The sequence below is a fragment of the Labrus mixtus genome, chromosome 18, assembly GCF_963584025.1.
Source record: "Labrus mixtus chromosome 18, fLabMix1.1, whole genome shotgun sequence".
In the NCBI taxonomy this organism is placed as follows: Eukaryota; Metazoa; Chordata; class Actinopteri; order Labriformes; family Labridae; genus Labrus; species Labrus mixtus.
The window spans coordinates 4,371,926-4,388,310 of NC_083629.1; the positions used below are offsets into that span (position 1 = coordinate 4,371,926).

Consider the following 16,385-nt stretch of genomic DNA (forward strand, 5'->3'; position numbering starts at 1 on the left):
TGATACCATGTGTTTTAAAACAATACCATCTCTGTTATTTTAGTGATTGTAAGAATCGAAAAGTGCCAACGATTTTTTTAATACAGCTCTTCAGTCATCTTTGAACTAAAAGAGAGAGTCTTAATTGCATTAATACACTGGCTATACTGTGGTAGTGAAATGTTGTCAATGCAATTGTGCAATAGAGAAAGTGTGCATGAGTTGCTTGCAGTTTAAGTTATTTAAAAAATAAAAAAAATACCCAACATTAGGAGCCTCGGACTTCTATTTTTGTTGCTGAGGATTTTTACAATTCTGGTATCAGTTTGCTCGTCTTTGAAAATGTACATGTTGATTTGAGATAGCCAATCTTGGAACTAGTCAGCCATTAACTGATTTCACTTTAGCCTTTGAGGGATAAGGGATAGCACCACACATTTATCTTCAATGTATTTTGCCATTATGTCCAACTAGCAACTTTTAGAGTTATTTTGACAAACAGATAGATTCCTCGTTTTTGGACAATGGCCGGTGGGTTCGTAACTTTAGCTAAATCATAGTCAGAGGATAGCCAATGGGCTCTGAGATGCATTTTAATCAATGCCTTCAATCTGTGTTTTCCTAATTGCAACCAAAGCTCTCTCAAATGGATACCACCCAAGACTATTTTCTCCATAAACTGACTACTAATGGAAACTAGAACACTTCAATTACCGGAATCGTAGATTCTGCATTCATGTAGGAATCTGTTTCAGGAGTTTATCAATCATGATGACTTCAACATGTGCTTGGTCTTGACCCTGATATACTTTCATATAATAATCTTCTGCACATTACAGATCAGCATATTTTCACTTTCACATTTTCCGATCTCAGGGCTTCGGCAGCCAACTTGGCCCAGTTGCTTCTTCAATTGAAGTCAAACTGTTCTGGGTCCCTTATGAGCCAGAATCCATGCATTGTCTCTCAGCAACATGCTTTCCAAAGAGGTCTCCAGTTTCTCTGGCAATCAGGGTGCTTGTCAACGACTTAAACTCTGTTCCCATGTGCTCAGAGAGGCCCAAGGGGACCAGGGGTGTAATGTAGGGGCTCTCATGAGCTGTCCCAAAGCCGTGAAAGCACCGACAAGCTGCACAGTACTGATTGTTTGATGTTGCAAGACTTCCTACCAGCTATCAAGGAGTGGAAGTCAGATTACTTCCTCTAAATTAACCCTGAATGAAGAGAAGTCCTCATTATAGGCCATGAGTGCCTTTCTGCTGAAACACCTATTACATTAGTCATTTTGTAGCAATTGTGAAGGGAGCCTAAAATAACCTAGACGTTTCCTTTGACCAACATCTGACCTTTGAGTGCCAGACAAAGTGAGCGGTCCCATCCTGTTCTTTCCAACTTAGATAAATCAACAATATCAAATTTGTTTTATCCTCTGAAGATCTGGGGGGGAAAAAACAGTTTACTGTCTTACCCAAACACAAGGGTTGGCCAGTCTGGTTAACCACAAAACACAGAACTGACTTTATATTCATGTCATTGTGTCTCCTGATAATTTGAGATCATTGGGGTCTTCTGACTAAGGCCCTAGAAAATCCATGTCTATACAAAAGGGAACAAACTTGCTGTTGTAGTTGCTTCCAACTTCTAAAACCACCTTCCCCAAGTTATAAGTCCTTAATATGTGCTCTGCCTTCTGTGTAGTTTTCTTTGTATCTGTTAGGGACGCTCTTGGGTGACTACTTTCAAAGTTGATTAAATCAAATTGTAATTCAACAAATGTCTAAAGGAAAGAAAACACAGCGAAAAACAGTCTAAATTGAGCACAATTTATTTAAAATTGTCTGGAGGTAAATGACGTTGCTTGGGCTACCGAGCGTGGCTAACGTTAGCAGTGCTAGCAGTGCTAGCACCGCAAGCCTTCGTTCCTCCCTGCAAGTTAGCGTGCACATGCCCTTGCTGATAAGATGTGTGACTTTCCCAGAAACAAAAGGTATCACTGCATCAAATATTCCAAGTGCAAGGACCCCATTCTTTTCAATCTAATCACTTTCAAGTCCATTAAAGAGAGTTGCTAATTACACATTATAGTCTACACTATTGTATTGTCAATTCCTTTCCATGCTCTCTTCATCAGCTGTCGTCACAATATGTTCCCGTTTGTGCAACGAGGGGGACGGTCCGACATTCCAAAGACCCCATCTCTCTGCGGGGAATATTTATCTATGGAAGCCGGGATATAAAGTCTCACCTAGAGAGGCAGGAAATGGGCAGGATATTGAATTCTGGACGATTATGTAACGTTTGCTGCCTGTTACAGGTAGCTAACACAACACACGTTTAAGCACACGCTCCGGCAGACATCTCTACCCGGGGTCAAATTAGTTTAAGTGATGCGGATAAAGCACACATGGCAAATAATTGAATACATCAGCTGCACGTTTGCGGAGTGATATGTGAGGGTGCATATGGTACCTTAAGCCAGAGTGTGTTTAGAGACGGTTTTCCACTCACAGCGTCTAAAGGCTGAGTTGTGTGATTTTGTACAGCAAACCTGGTTTACAAAAAGATCCTATTTTTAGAGAAATTGAGGACAGTGACTCATGGATCAATGCCTGTTTTGTCAGTGTTTTGGCTCTGATAAAGGGCCATATTGTGGGATGGTGGGCTGCAAGTACAGTGTGTGAGTGTGTGAGTGTGTGAGTGTGTGAGTGTGTCAGTGCAGCGCTACTAATGGGAGTCAGGAGACCCTGTTCGGCTCCAAGCACTGAACGATTATCAGGAGCTATTAGATGTTACAGTGTGTTCCCTACCTGGGGGCTTCTGGACACGAGTCATGCTTCGAAAAACAAAGTGTACACACACACACACTACCCTCACTGACAGGCAATGCGAAACACTCATACAGAGATTTACTCATGCTACCTCTACTTCACTTGTACACTAAACATGTATACAAGACGTCCCTTCTTTCTCAAGTGTTCCAAGAATGAAATCTACTCTCTCGCTTATACAAACACACAAACACACAAACACACATACAGCTAGCCAACACCCCTGGCTATGGCTGACTGGGTGGCTGAGATCAGAGGTGCAGATACATTTGGCTTATGTAAAGCCTGTAGGCCTCAACAAGATGTTCGAGTTAGTCATGCTACACAGAGATCATATTTATACTAATTCCCTTACATCACTGCTGAGTGGTTTGAGCTGTAAGAAGACCAAGAGTCTCATAAAACTGCATTTTCATACCAAACTGCTGAATTCATATTTTGATCTCGGAGTTCAGAAATGTAATCTCTTTTTTCCCCCATTAATTTAGACTTTTGACCATTTAACTTCAATGTTCTTTAGGAATTGATATAGTGTTAGAGTTTCAATAGTTCTCTGCTGGTTAATCATCTCACAAAATAAAAATTGAATTTGAGCTCTGAAAGTTTACTTTTGTCTTTGTTTATGAAGTTTCCAGCTTCCCACACTGTCTCTATCAGTGATGCAGCTAAAAACATAACAAGAGAATCAACTCAGAGTCTGATATACTGATGGTTCCAACCTTTAAAAAGGCTGGACGTATAGAAGAACAAACTCAACACAAAAGAAACATTTAGTTCTCCAGTTTATGGGAAAAACTAAACCTAAATCAGAGTCAGAATATTTGTTTTCCACCGGACAGCGGGTGAAATAGAACTGTCAAAGCTTCATTGGTTTGGGGATAAATGTGTTGGCCGGTTTGTTCAGCAGGTGAACAAAGTTAGTTTGTCCCCTTGTTGTGCCCTCAGTGGCTCGCTCCAAGTGTTATCTAACCACAACAACTGGAGCCGTCGCTCGGCTGGAGGAAACAAGGGTCCCAGTGTTTGTCCCGGACAGGACGGGCTGAGGGAAATTCTGCTGTCCACTGCTCTCTCCATTCAAATCACTGTCATGCTGTAAGTCTGAGGAACACAGGGCACTACTGTGTGATGTAAGCATGTGGGTTATGTCTGAATAACCTGCGCATGTTCCTCCGTATGTGGTTCTTCATGTATGTGTGGGTGTGTGCACGTGGGGACAGAATTCAAGCCTTCCTGCCCAAATATTCACACTCAGACACGCAGGTTATTATCCCATATTGTACGCCAGAAGTTTTTTTCCCCCCTTATTCTCCATTACGCTGCCTCTATCCATGAATGAGGGGTTTGTTAGATTTTTCCTCAAGCTTTCTGCTGTTCGCTGTGACCCCGGTTTTGCTCTCCGTTTCCTGGCGTGGACACACAGCTGTTTTTTTTCCACCATATAGCCTCACAGAGGAAATGATTCCTGATCGGGGAAGGGACGACAAACTAATATATCCTACCTCTAAACCCGGCTTATAGGAGCACACTGCAAACCACTGTGGTTCCAGTATGTCCAGGCTGTTGCCAAATTTTTGTTTCCACTACCTCTTGTTACAGAACAAAGAAGTCCTCATAAACGTTTGTGGTCTCTTCGCTGAGATATTTAATATCTGATATAGGAGTGATATTGGACTTGCATCTTTTATGTGGCTTCACATGTGCAAATACTCATTCAGCCGGACATGCAATCCTCTTTGATACCGTGCAATTTATTCAAAGGGAACAGCAAACTGCAAGTCCTTTGGTTATCATAATGTTTTAATACACAGATTATATCCTCCACTTGTGTTATTTTTACCCATATTGCATTTCATTGTAAACTCATGTGCACCTCCAGCTTCCATCCTCGCCTTGACATCCCTTTAAACACCACAATTCCACTGCTTTTCCTTTTTCCTTGAAACTCAATGCTGGCTTAAATACAAGCACAGATTCTTACACATGCAGGTGCACACACACTCATGCACGAACACACAGAAAGTGGTGTGTGTTTACTACTTTTTAAAGAGGTTGTCAGAGCCTATCATATCAGCTAAGCCAAGCCTGCATGCTTTGGAAAGAGAGGAGGGGTCACAGCCTCGTCCTGCTTCCAGCTCCAAACCCTCATCCAAAAAACAAATTAGCACAGAAACACAGGGGAGGGTTTATGACTATTTATTCAATTTGCTTTTGAGCGAAAGAGGGGGGCTCTATTTCACTTTTCCTCCAAGCACAATGCCATCTCATGGTGCACAGTTGACCACAAAGTGAGACCAGAGTTGTTGTTGCAGAGACACGCTTAAGGGTATGAAGAAAACGAAATATGTTTTGGCGAGGGGAAAGGGGTGAACGAGAGGGCTGACCAGAATGTTCTAGTGCTTCCACAGTATGTTGACAATTCTTAAGCAGCACAAGGAAATTGCTTGCTCCAATGTGGGGAGGGAGATGTAGAGATTGAGGGTCTTATGACAAGGGTTTTGGGGGGGGGGGGGCATTTGTGTACTAAGTGATGTTTACATGTGTGGTAACAACACACACATGTGGACTCACAAAATTGCCTTAAAAAAATACTGTGCTGGTGCACATGTTTACGTCAATGCAGAAATGAGAAAATTAGTTCTGGTAAGAAAATGCCCTTCAACAACATTCGCTGCAGACAGTTTGTCTCTGATCTGTGGGCTCAGGCAGCCAGTCAGCTGAGGGCCAGCCAGAGATTGGAGCTGATGTAAAGAAAGGACGACAGAGAGCCACTCACCTTCTTCTTGCTGCAGTAGATCTGCCATTTCTTCTCATCAGGAAGAGCGAACATGGCCTCCCTGTTCTTGTCCGTCAGGTCCAGCTCATCCTGCAACAAGAGGGTATGCTGTTTTAACCACACAGTATTTATCAATAAACTTTGACACTAAGTGCTAAATGATAATCTTATATTTGATAATCCAATAGATCATACTTTTTATAGCATGCTGCGAATTAGATAGAGAATGATTAAGAAAACAAAATCAAATTAAACGGTCATTTTAAGCAACGAGTAGTCGAAACATGCGCATAATCGCTCCATCTCGTAGGACATGATAACATAATCACAGCTGTTTTGATATCCCTTAAAACAAAAGAAACTCCCAGTAACACACTTTATCAATAAAAGGGGGCGGGGCATAGTTTTGCAGGATCATACACTGCACATTTCAGCACTCTCAATGAGTGTAAAGCAGTGAAATTGGGTCTATTTCCTCTGTAAAACCACAATACCATGCTGGATTATTATATCCTCAAAGCGTGATCTTATCTGAAAGTTAACCAAGTTCTGTTTCTACACTTCACCAAGCTGCAACTTATTGTTTCATTTTAGTAAGCTTGAGGAATAGGATTGTGCCTTTAAAGCCCTACTAGACATGTATTACAAGAAACCTAAGTTGATTTTTTTCTTTGACTTTTGAAATGATTTGGACTATCTAAATGTTATTTTTCCAGCTTGGCACATTTAAGTTATCTATATCTACATTACTAATTCCAGTCATGCACGCAGTTAAGTTACAAGCAGCAACGTTTTAGTTTTGTTCAAAAAGAAAATCATGTCTTTATGGAGTGACAGTCAGGCATTAGGTCTCCTGTAGGTCAAATCTCAGAAGGAAGGCAAAGAGCAGAATAATAGACAACTCTTTAAGGGTCAAGGTTTCCTGGCTAGCTTATCCACAAAGTGAGTGGATCCATTATGAGCTGCCAAGAATGTGCATAAAGTTCAGTGAGAAACAGTCTGTGTGATGCAGGACAAACGGACACAGCTCATTAGAAAGCCAGTTCTTTAGAGAGTCCCATGTATTAATACATGTTCAGCAGTGACAGCAGATTACTAAAGGAGTCACGTTTACACAGTGACATTTGATTCTGTTTGACAGACAACTGGTCTCCACAGACTTCAGAGGAGGGTTTTAATATTCACCCAGTTGCTTTACTTAATTCTTCCGCTTGGTACAAGGAGCCTCCTGCACCTTTTGAAATGCATATGAGAGCAGGAAATGAGTCTCTATGTGCCAGGGAGGAAAGTAAAGTCTTGAAAAAAGAGATGGACAGATCAGGTGGAAAAGCAAAAGAAGAGATGCACTGACGGAAAAAGAAGACGACAGGAAGAGAAAGAGGCTGTGCAATACCAAAAATGGATAAGCCTGAAAAAATGGAGCAAAGGATGAGATGTTATAGCACAAGGGCTTTGTGCTAAAGCTCAAACTAATCTCATCTTAATGGTTCTGCTACCATGATGTCAGCCAGAAGTATCGGGCCTCCCGGGCCCCCCATAGTGAAGATGGCTACCGCTGCCAGAGGTGGGGCCCCCTTAAAGCAGGCCAGTAGATTCACAGGGTTTGTTTTCATCCATTCAGCTGGCCGGGGCGGGCTGAGGTGGCCCACATTCCAAGTGTTCGACTCTATGAGGGATGACATCATCTCTTACCAAGTCCTTTCAGTGGGATAACCAGCAAGCAGCATTATTGCGGTTTTGGCAAAAGAGGAAAAATCTGAAGGGTGTGAACTTCAAGGGGGTCTAATACTGATAGAAACCACAAAGAAGCTTTAGAATCTTTGGTCAAAGCATTTTTCATCCCAGCAACGTGGGTTCAATGAATAATTGTGACTCACACACAGAGCCCATCCTCCAGGGTCTACATGACCAGCTACAATAAATGCATGCTGCATGTGACCAATGTGCACTCGTGAGTGTCAAGTAGAAAAACAAGCCATATCCTGGCGGCTAAACATCCAACCTCTGACTCTCTGCCCTTCAATCTTTACAGATTTCAGCTTTGGGTTAGACCATGATCCTCTCTCCACATCCCCCGGCTTAGAAACTGAGGCTGAGAAACCAGCTCGTCTCTGGCCTGCCGCCTGCTTCCTGGGTCAAAGCCCTGCAGTCCAAGCGGCTGCTGTTTGGAAGAGCTGATACTGGGAGCTGGTGGGGAAATCAGTGAGAATAAGACCCCTGGATTTGAACCAGATGGGAGCTGAGCCCGGCAGCTGATCTCTGTGCTGCTTCTCGTACACTCTACTGTATTACTGAGTCCGTTTGCAAAACTCCACCGCAGGCCCCTTAAATTAAAGCTTAAAAAGAGGTGAGTCCTGTGTGAACGCCAGCAATAAAAGTGAGGATTTAGGTGTCTGAGACACCCCGGTTTAACAGTTATTGGGAGAAAGCTACCCAATAGTTCCATTTAGAAATAGATTGAACACAGATGGCTATTGTATAAGGTTCAAGGTGTATACATTGGGAATGTTCCTAGTTAGCTGTTTAACTGATAATTTCTTCTGTTGGCTTAACAGGAATTAAAATAAAGACTAACCAACAGTTTTAAGGTAAGAAAACACTCAAAATTGAGTCAAAATTATATCAAATTGTCTGCAGGCAAACAATGTAATTTGTTTTGCAAAGTGTGACGTTAGCAGTGCTAGAACCGCCAGAACTCTGTCCTCCCTGCAGGTTAACGTCCACATGCCTGTGCTTAATGTGGTTAAAACAATGCTTCGATAAATGTTCAATAAAGCTTTTGGGAAAAACTTATAAACTAAAGAAAGAAAATGTAAACACATCTCTCTCCATCTTTAGGGTAGATCATAAATCTACCCTCTTTCTCTTCAACTTCTCCATGCTAAAGTTGGTGAGTGACTTAGAGGGCTGAATCAGATATATATAAACTAGGAGGGGGGGTTGTTTTGATATACTTCAGATATACTTTAAAAGGACACAGTAGATGAAAAAGCATGATATCTGTACATGAGGAACAAAATGCAGGTGTGTGGTTAAATAAGCTGTCATTTTTCATTATACAATATACATCTCAGAAAAAGATGTCAGTTTCTCTTAACGCCGTGCAGCCCTGGTGCTTATTTATGTTGAGATTTGGGAACATTAGCTGAATGTTTTATTTAGTCATAGTTGGGTAAAAGTGATAAAACAGAGATGAAGCTGGGAAAGGAAATTGGGTTGGTAGAGGAATGCCAATGTAATGCCATCCAGAAGACTTTTCACTTTCTCGTTATGCAATTTCCCACTCTTTCCTTCCATCGCTCAAACCATTAAAACTTCCTCCAATACCACATCCGCATCACATGGTTTCTATTCACAACCACAACAACACCCAAGAAACACCCAGTCCCTGTCTCAGTCTTCCAAAACAACACTGAACCCGCTTTTCACTTTGCTGAATAAAAACTTTCTCTTGATATGCGCCGGTCCTCCTCCACCAGCGCGCTCCGGTCGGGGATTCACATAAACCAAAGCTAATATTGTTACACCTGCAGCTACAGTAGAGAGGGGTAAAATACAAACCTAAGGCCTTTTCTTTCACATTTCCTCCAGAGCTGCCAATCCAATAAGGTTACAAATTATGAAAAGGCTGTGAGATTTGCCCGTGATATGCTGCAGACTGACTGATCAGCCCTGTCAATCACTTGACTCTTAGGGGTTCTCAAATGTGCTGACAAAACAGGCTCACCGAGATCTGGTGAGGGACATTTTTCAGAAAAGAAAATATTCTTGATTTACACATTCAGCCTATAAGATTATTCTGTATGTGTTGCCCCAACAGGTTTTACTGCAGTCACTTATAAAAGGCTACCCATGAAACATTTAACATTTTAAAGAAACTATACAGTACCATCCATACTCTAAGACTTATATTGAGGACACTTTTCTCCTCTCTATTGGAAGAACTGTGAAAATCAATAATAAACTAATGTATGTGCATTATACAATTAACTGTAGGAAATACATGTTTAACGTTAGCTTGGCTTTGCATACAAACCTGAGACATAAAACTATTAAGCCTTAAAGCTAGCGGATCTCTGGCCCTGTTTACACCTTGCATTAACATCAATCTTGGGTAATCTGCTATGAAAGTGGACGACACTGAAGTACAGGCGTTTACACTTGAATTCGGATCTCCCTTGTCCGCCCGACATGCGAGCCTGTCCATTTGTTAAAACTGGATGGGTCAGCGTTTACACCCAGCGGGAGGCTGCATGGTTCTCCCAGGTTAACGTAAGGCTCACCCTAATTTTGGAATAAGCTGTATTCGCTTGGCGTTTTTCCTTACTATGATTATATTTTTCTTATTTGCCGCTACTTCCACGTCCGTCATATTTGTCGGTTTGACTTGCGTCCAATCGCCGAATTGTATCCACTCCTAAACTCATCTGTGCGCTGCCATTGGCCGGGGGAAACACACCAGCTCCCGCCCAGAAACCTCCTGTGTCAACCAAAACCAAACAGTCTCTTCAGACACAGTCACCACCACACATGTATGGAGGTCCAGAAGTCTATATTTTATTGCTTTAGGAAAAAAACAACTAACTCAATCTTTAAGCACATGTTCCACCATTCATGGCCTCAGTAAATTCATGTATATGACAAAAAGGGATTCAGATAAAGCAACAAGTCTTGGAGATTTTTAAAATACTTATCTGCACCATATGGAAAGAGTGGGGGAAGAGATAGGTTGTGATAAAACATGGGAGTGAATAAATATCCGCTTCTGCTGTTTAGACTGCATGTTCACTTCAGGCTGACTGCATCGAGACAGAGATGAGTGGCTGTTAGAGGTAACAATGAAAAGTGGTGAAAAGAGGCGAAAAAGTGAAGAATGAAAGGAAGTGTTCATGCTGCTGGGGGGAATCTGAAAAGAGAAATGCAGGAAATAAAAGAGGTAAGTGAGTGGGTAGGTGTGAGTGACTGGCAGAGGGGTGGGAGTGGGTGTGTGTCTGTGTGACGGCTGATTGAGAATGTGTGAGGCCCGCCTAAAGGAGAAGTACGTGTGGTCCAAGAATGACATCCTTTCACGTGCATGTGTGTCTATGAAGTGGCATTTGAGGGGAGGATGTGAAGGACTTTACTTCATGTAAAGTCCTACAGGACTGACAGGGAGGGTCCATCTAGCATAACACGCACGCACGCACGCACGCACGCACGCACGCACGCACGCACGCACGCACGCACGCACACACACACACACACACACACACACACACACACACACACACACACACGGAGAGACAAACAGTGTATATATATCCTGCAGTGGTCTCTGGGCGAGACAGGAAGGCAGAGGAAAGACAGGCAAGATGGCAGGAAGTCATATGAGGCCTCCAGGGGACCCAAAGGAAGCTGTAGCTGCCATTAATGACCCAAACCAGATTCAGTGAGATTGTGTGTGCATGGATGTGTATGTGTGTGCGACAACTTGCATTCCCATCTTACACGGGACCTCTGTATTGTCGCATTTCCCAACAGGGGACCATCAATAAAAAAAGTGTACTTTAAAGAGGAGGATGTTTTAGAATAACTTCAAGTAGAGTTCAAAACTTTATAAAGTAGATGTTTTAAAAATTGCCCTCTTTGGTAGATAGAAATCCCTTAAAGTTGTGAGTCTCCTCGATTCTTGAAAAAAATGACTACAATAAAAAGCCACTACATTAAAAGTTTTAAATAAAAAAAAACCTTAAAAGTAGATTTTGTCATTGGTTCAAATTGAACATAAACAGTAGCCTGATGGTCCTCTGTTGGTAATATAATAGTGAAAACGTGTTTTCATTTTAAGGTTTTCAAAATTTTAGATATTTTGATACCAAGCTTTTTAGAAAACTACAGATCTTCTGTTTTGTTTTGACCAACAGCTGCAAAAGCAAAAGAGAGAGCAGCAGTCATCCCTCATGTTCACTCATTGGCAAATACCAATGTTTCTCAAGTTATTTTGGCATCTCATTAAGTTGCAAAAGTTGGATATATTTTTCTACAGTCGACTGCAATGTGTTTGGGAAATTCAAACAGTGTGCAGGAGGTTGCCTGCATTTGTCATCATAAAATAAGAGAAATGACCCAATCATGGGTGCAGAGAACTTCTATTTTTGTTGCAATAGTTTTGAAACAGTGATCGATACCGTCTGTTTTTACTAGTATCTAGTCCAAGTTTGAAATTCTGGTATCATGACAACTCAAGTGTTTTTTTAAACCAGGCATGTCAACTTGAGTTCTTCTCATACGGTAAAGACTGGCTCTGAATCATTGACCACAACTTAGAAAAGGTCACAGTCTATTTTAATGTTCTTATGATCTGGTCAGAATGGGTTTAACCGCTTTAAGTCCAGTTACAAATCACCACATCACACACACCCACATACCCACACTGGGCTCACACCACTTTGCAACATTTATATGAGTCACAGTATCCTCTTTGATGAGTCAGGGTCAGTAGCTACTTCTCAACCTACCGCCCCTCCCCTAGTCCAAACAAGGCTTCATCACCTCCATGATAAGGTTAGCTCAGGACAGTAAGAGACAGCTGGAGAACAGAGGTAAGAAGCATCAGTTAGACGAATGAAAAAAGGAAGAGGAAGGAGGGAGGGAAATCGAAAGGAAAGATGGGGCATCCCAGGGCGTACACAGTGGAGGAAACACACTCCCAACGGCTCAGAGGGTGGGGAACATTTCCATTCTTTCTTGTTATGCAACACATTTTTGGTTCACGTCCGGCTTACTGGAGGGAACATTAGGAGAGGATTTATGTTTGAAAAGAGTGCAGTTCTCCTGGAAACACAGGTTTAGGTTTTTGAATGAGAAAGTCTAATTAAACTATTTCTGCTTTAGGAACAACGTTTAAATACTACTGAAATGTGATCCAAGTCCACCTAAAAAAGGAGAACAGTATCTTAAAATATACCACACCATGCACTGATTCTATGTTTTTGCCCTGTTTTGTAGCCATGGACTTTATGATGACTGCATCTGGTGACTTCTGTTCAAGAGCACAAATGAAGACGTGTTTTAAATAGGGGGACTAACTTCAAAGCTGGTTAATAATAATTAATAAAAAGGTCGACTTGTCAAATCAAAGAAAACACTCAGAAACAATCTAAATCAAGCACAATTTACTTTACACGGCTAAACATGGAATCTCAGCGTCTGTAAGTAAAATATGTCAAATCCGTTTGGCGAGTGTGGCTAACGTTAGCAGTTCTTGCACTGCAGGCCTTCAGGCCTCCTTGCAGGTTTCCGTCCACATACCTGTGCTGGTTACAAATTGCTCCAGTCGAGTGGTTATATGCCAGATTAACCTGACACAGCCTACAGCCAACTTTAGCTCCATTTTCTACATCAAAATACTGTTAAACCCCTATGAGATGCCATCCGTCCATTGTGATGGTTAATATCCAGGTAGTACAGCACCACTAGTATGTATGTATGTCTAGGAGAAGCCATTGACTGGAGCTACAGTCCTGGTAAGTGACACGCAGCAGCATTACAAATTAGACACGACATTTGACCGGCATTGCGGTAAGGAATGAATTGAAATAACAGTAGTTAGTTAAACATGTTAGTGATTCTGATGTCAACTAGCGGGCGTTCAAATGTTTAGTCGGCTTATAGCGCACAACCCTAGTTTTAAAGTCACATTAAGTGAAAGCAAAACCAAAACTGTGGTTCTATCATTGCATGTCACATTGGAGTTAGCAAAATATAAGGAATTATTCTCATGTTTTGTAGTGGAAAATTACATCAGTGCAAAAGTGAAATATACATGTTTTTTATCTGCCTAGATTTTCATTGATTCCTGGTATCTGATCAGAAAAATAGTATCAAAATCTATATCAGGAGAAACAAATGTATTGGAACATCTCTAATATGGACGTTATTAGAGGCTGCGGCACACAGAGGCGGTGCCTGACACTGGACAGCTGGACCATTTCCCGGAGTGGTCGGATTAAAACTGGCCCAAATTACGAGACAGAGAGAGAGAGAAAGAATGAGGGACAGAAACAAACAGACAAAACAGATCGAAAAAGAGGGCAGAGAGAAAAAAGCAGAGAGAACACACACTAATCTGATGTCGGCCAGCTCTGTGCCAGATGTTGGCCTACAAGACCTGATCGGTTTGGAAAATGTGTCCCATCAAAAAATATGAGAGACATTGAATTTGAACATTTCACACGTATTCAGTGTGTTTGCCAGTTTGATTCACCATTCCTGTTTGTTTTACAATGTTTGAGATCTCTGTTGATCATTCAGCTCCACTTTGATACCTGGTTTGTGAAGTTTGAATCTTCTCAACTTATGATTCCAAATGTCATATTTTAGGAAACAGCCCCAAGGGGAAACTAGGGGAAACTTATAGGAAGGAAAAAAAAGCCAGCAACAAGCTTATACAGACTTCATTTTTTTTTCCTTTACAACTTCAATCTTAATCAAACAAACATTAAATTCTACTCCACTGCAGATTCTCCACCCTGAATGTTTCTTAATGAGTTGCATAACTTCTTCTTCTATGTTTGCTTTTCTCATTTTAGACACGTTTTAGTGTGCAGGGGAAATGTGTCGACACATTGTGACCATATGCCACCTTCCAAAGCAAACGCTTTGTGTTCAGTGCCATCAGCTGTAACTTGTAAATGTCATTCTAGTTGTCCCCGTAATCAACCCCACACTTTGGTTCCTTCGTCGATAAATGATTACTGCCCTCTTGGTTACTCAACAGCTACGAGTGTGAAATGCCTTCCAGCATTAAAATGATTGATCAGGGCCCCTTCTTGATTACTTGAGAAATTACAGCATTTTAGCATTGATTACAAAGTGTTATTAGCAGGGAATTGCCTCGACAAACATAAATAAAGCTTTCACTGTGCTTGAATTGCTGCCAAACTTCACACATGGCCTAGATATCAGCTATGCATGCAAGCCTTGAAACCCTGATTGAAAATCACTGTTTAAAAATGCACCCAGATTCATAAAACAGAACCGAGAGCTGTGGCACATTTTGGACATTCTGCAGCCAGCTGCAAGTGTACTTTAATTGATATGGTCCATTAGCCCCTCTGATGTGGTGTTTTCTTCATGTGTTCAAATCAGAGACAATTACTCCCAGGTTCATTTGCACGAGTTCGTCAAGGTTGTTACTGGCTGCAGACTGCTTTCATATGGTTTTACAGAGGACATGGAGGCAGATTTATTCTCCAGGCTCTGAAAACTTGTTGAGCATTTGCCAGAGGAGTGTTAACATGAGGGAATCAAGGATGGACACCACACTCTTATTCCTCATCATTTGTTTTGTAAGCTACATATTAGTTGACGGGCAGAGTCAACAGCGTATTTGTATGCGACTCATTCTGTCCACAACGCACACTGCAGAGCTGATCGCACCCTCTCGTCAATACTCCTGTATCTACTGCAAGCGCCGCAAGCGCCACTCCACTCTGCTTCAAAAACACGCCAAGTTTATTTTGACGTAGCAAGATGCATGCATGCATCAAGCTGAACATAGCAGAAGGAACCAGACAGGGTGGCAGAGAAGGGATTGCAGCGAGCATCTGGTTAAATTTCAAAATAAAACACCATGTAGCATACAGACTCACAATCCGACATCCTATTACTTTATCAACATTGTGTCAAAACAGACACTAAATCAACAACACATTAACCCTCTGAAAGGCAAAGGAACTGTGTCCTGTGATTCTTGTGAACCCATGAGTCCAGCTGCTCATGCCTTCACTTCAGATACAGACCAAGTGGGTAAGGGCTCGCGCAACTGGACGAAGCAAAACCAAGGCGAGGACAAAATGCTGCACACAAAGATGCTGTGGAATCTGACAATATTTTAGGGAATCTGCCATTGTGTTTGTAAAAAGCATAGCATTAATGAATATCTAGGCCAAGACTTCATTTGCCACATGCTCGTCATTGTTTACAGTCAGACCCCCATCTTAGATGCCAGATGGAGTTAGAGATCGCTTCTTTGACTGGTTTGTTATCCAGAAATGAGGCAACCTAGCTCATCACCACATTATTTCTATTTAAACTTTTACAAATCAAAGTCATGTAAAATAGACGTCAATAATGTGTTCCATGTACACGTTCAAAGTAACAGTAATGGCACAAGTTACAGCTGGACAAAAACACCACACACAAAACGTCAGGGACAAGTGATCTGAAGTCTTTTCTTCTTCTAACAGTGTACGCCGAGTGCACACTGTTCAGCCTCTAGTCACAGAGGAAGACCCCATTATGGACATGAAGACACGTGGAGGTGGTTAACTCCTCCGTTTGGCCCAGATCTGTCGCTCCCACTCTAGAGGCTCCACTGAGTCTCATTCTCCTCCTCAGGAAAAGGCTTTCATAACAATAATCCCTGTCTCCTGTTGCCTTGGAAACACACTGTGTTATGTCTTCCCTTTTTTTTCTATATCATCTTTCCCCTAGAGTTTAGCTCCTCATCTACTCACATTGGCTCTCAGTGTCTCAGCATTACAAGCATCGTGTCAGCACCGAGTGATGGCTGTTGTGTTTTTGGACGTCTGATCAAATGCGTCAGCATGTCGACTACAGCATCAGTAAAACAGATGTGGAGGAAAAATAGATTGACCAGATGAGCATCCTTAGGTAGAGGCAGTTCATGCAATGGTCATCCAATCAAAGCAGACACGACCTCAAACAGTCAGGGATTGAATTATTTTATCATTTTCAGTTTAGACCATTTGAAGAACAGATGCTACAAACTGTTAGCAGCTTGGGTTGGAGAGTTCCTTCTA

General features: G+C 41.8%; 1 protein-coding gene across 4 annotated transcripts in view; it reads right to left on the minus strand.

Moving 5' to 3' along the window:
* The window catches only part of daam2 (dishevelled associated activator of morphogenesis 2), a 107,303-nt gene that overhangs the window by 48,084 nt on the left and 42,834 nt on the right, over positions 1 to 16,385 (minus strand). For all 4 annotated transcript variants that reach the window (XM_061063840.1, XM_061063837.1, XM_061063839.1 and 1 more), the window contains exon 3: positions 5,581 to 5,670. In XM_061063840.1, coding sequence (XP_060919823.1) covers positions 5,581 to 5,670 — 90 coding nt within the window. The remainder of the gene's footprint in view (positions 1 to 5,580; positions 5,671 to 16,385) is intronic.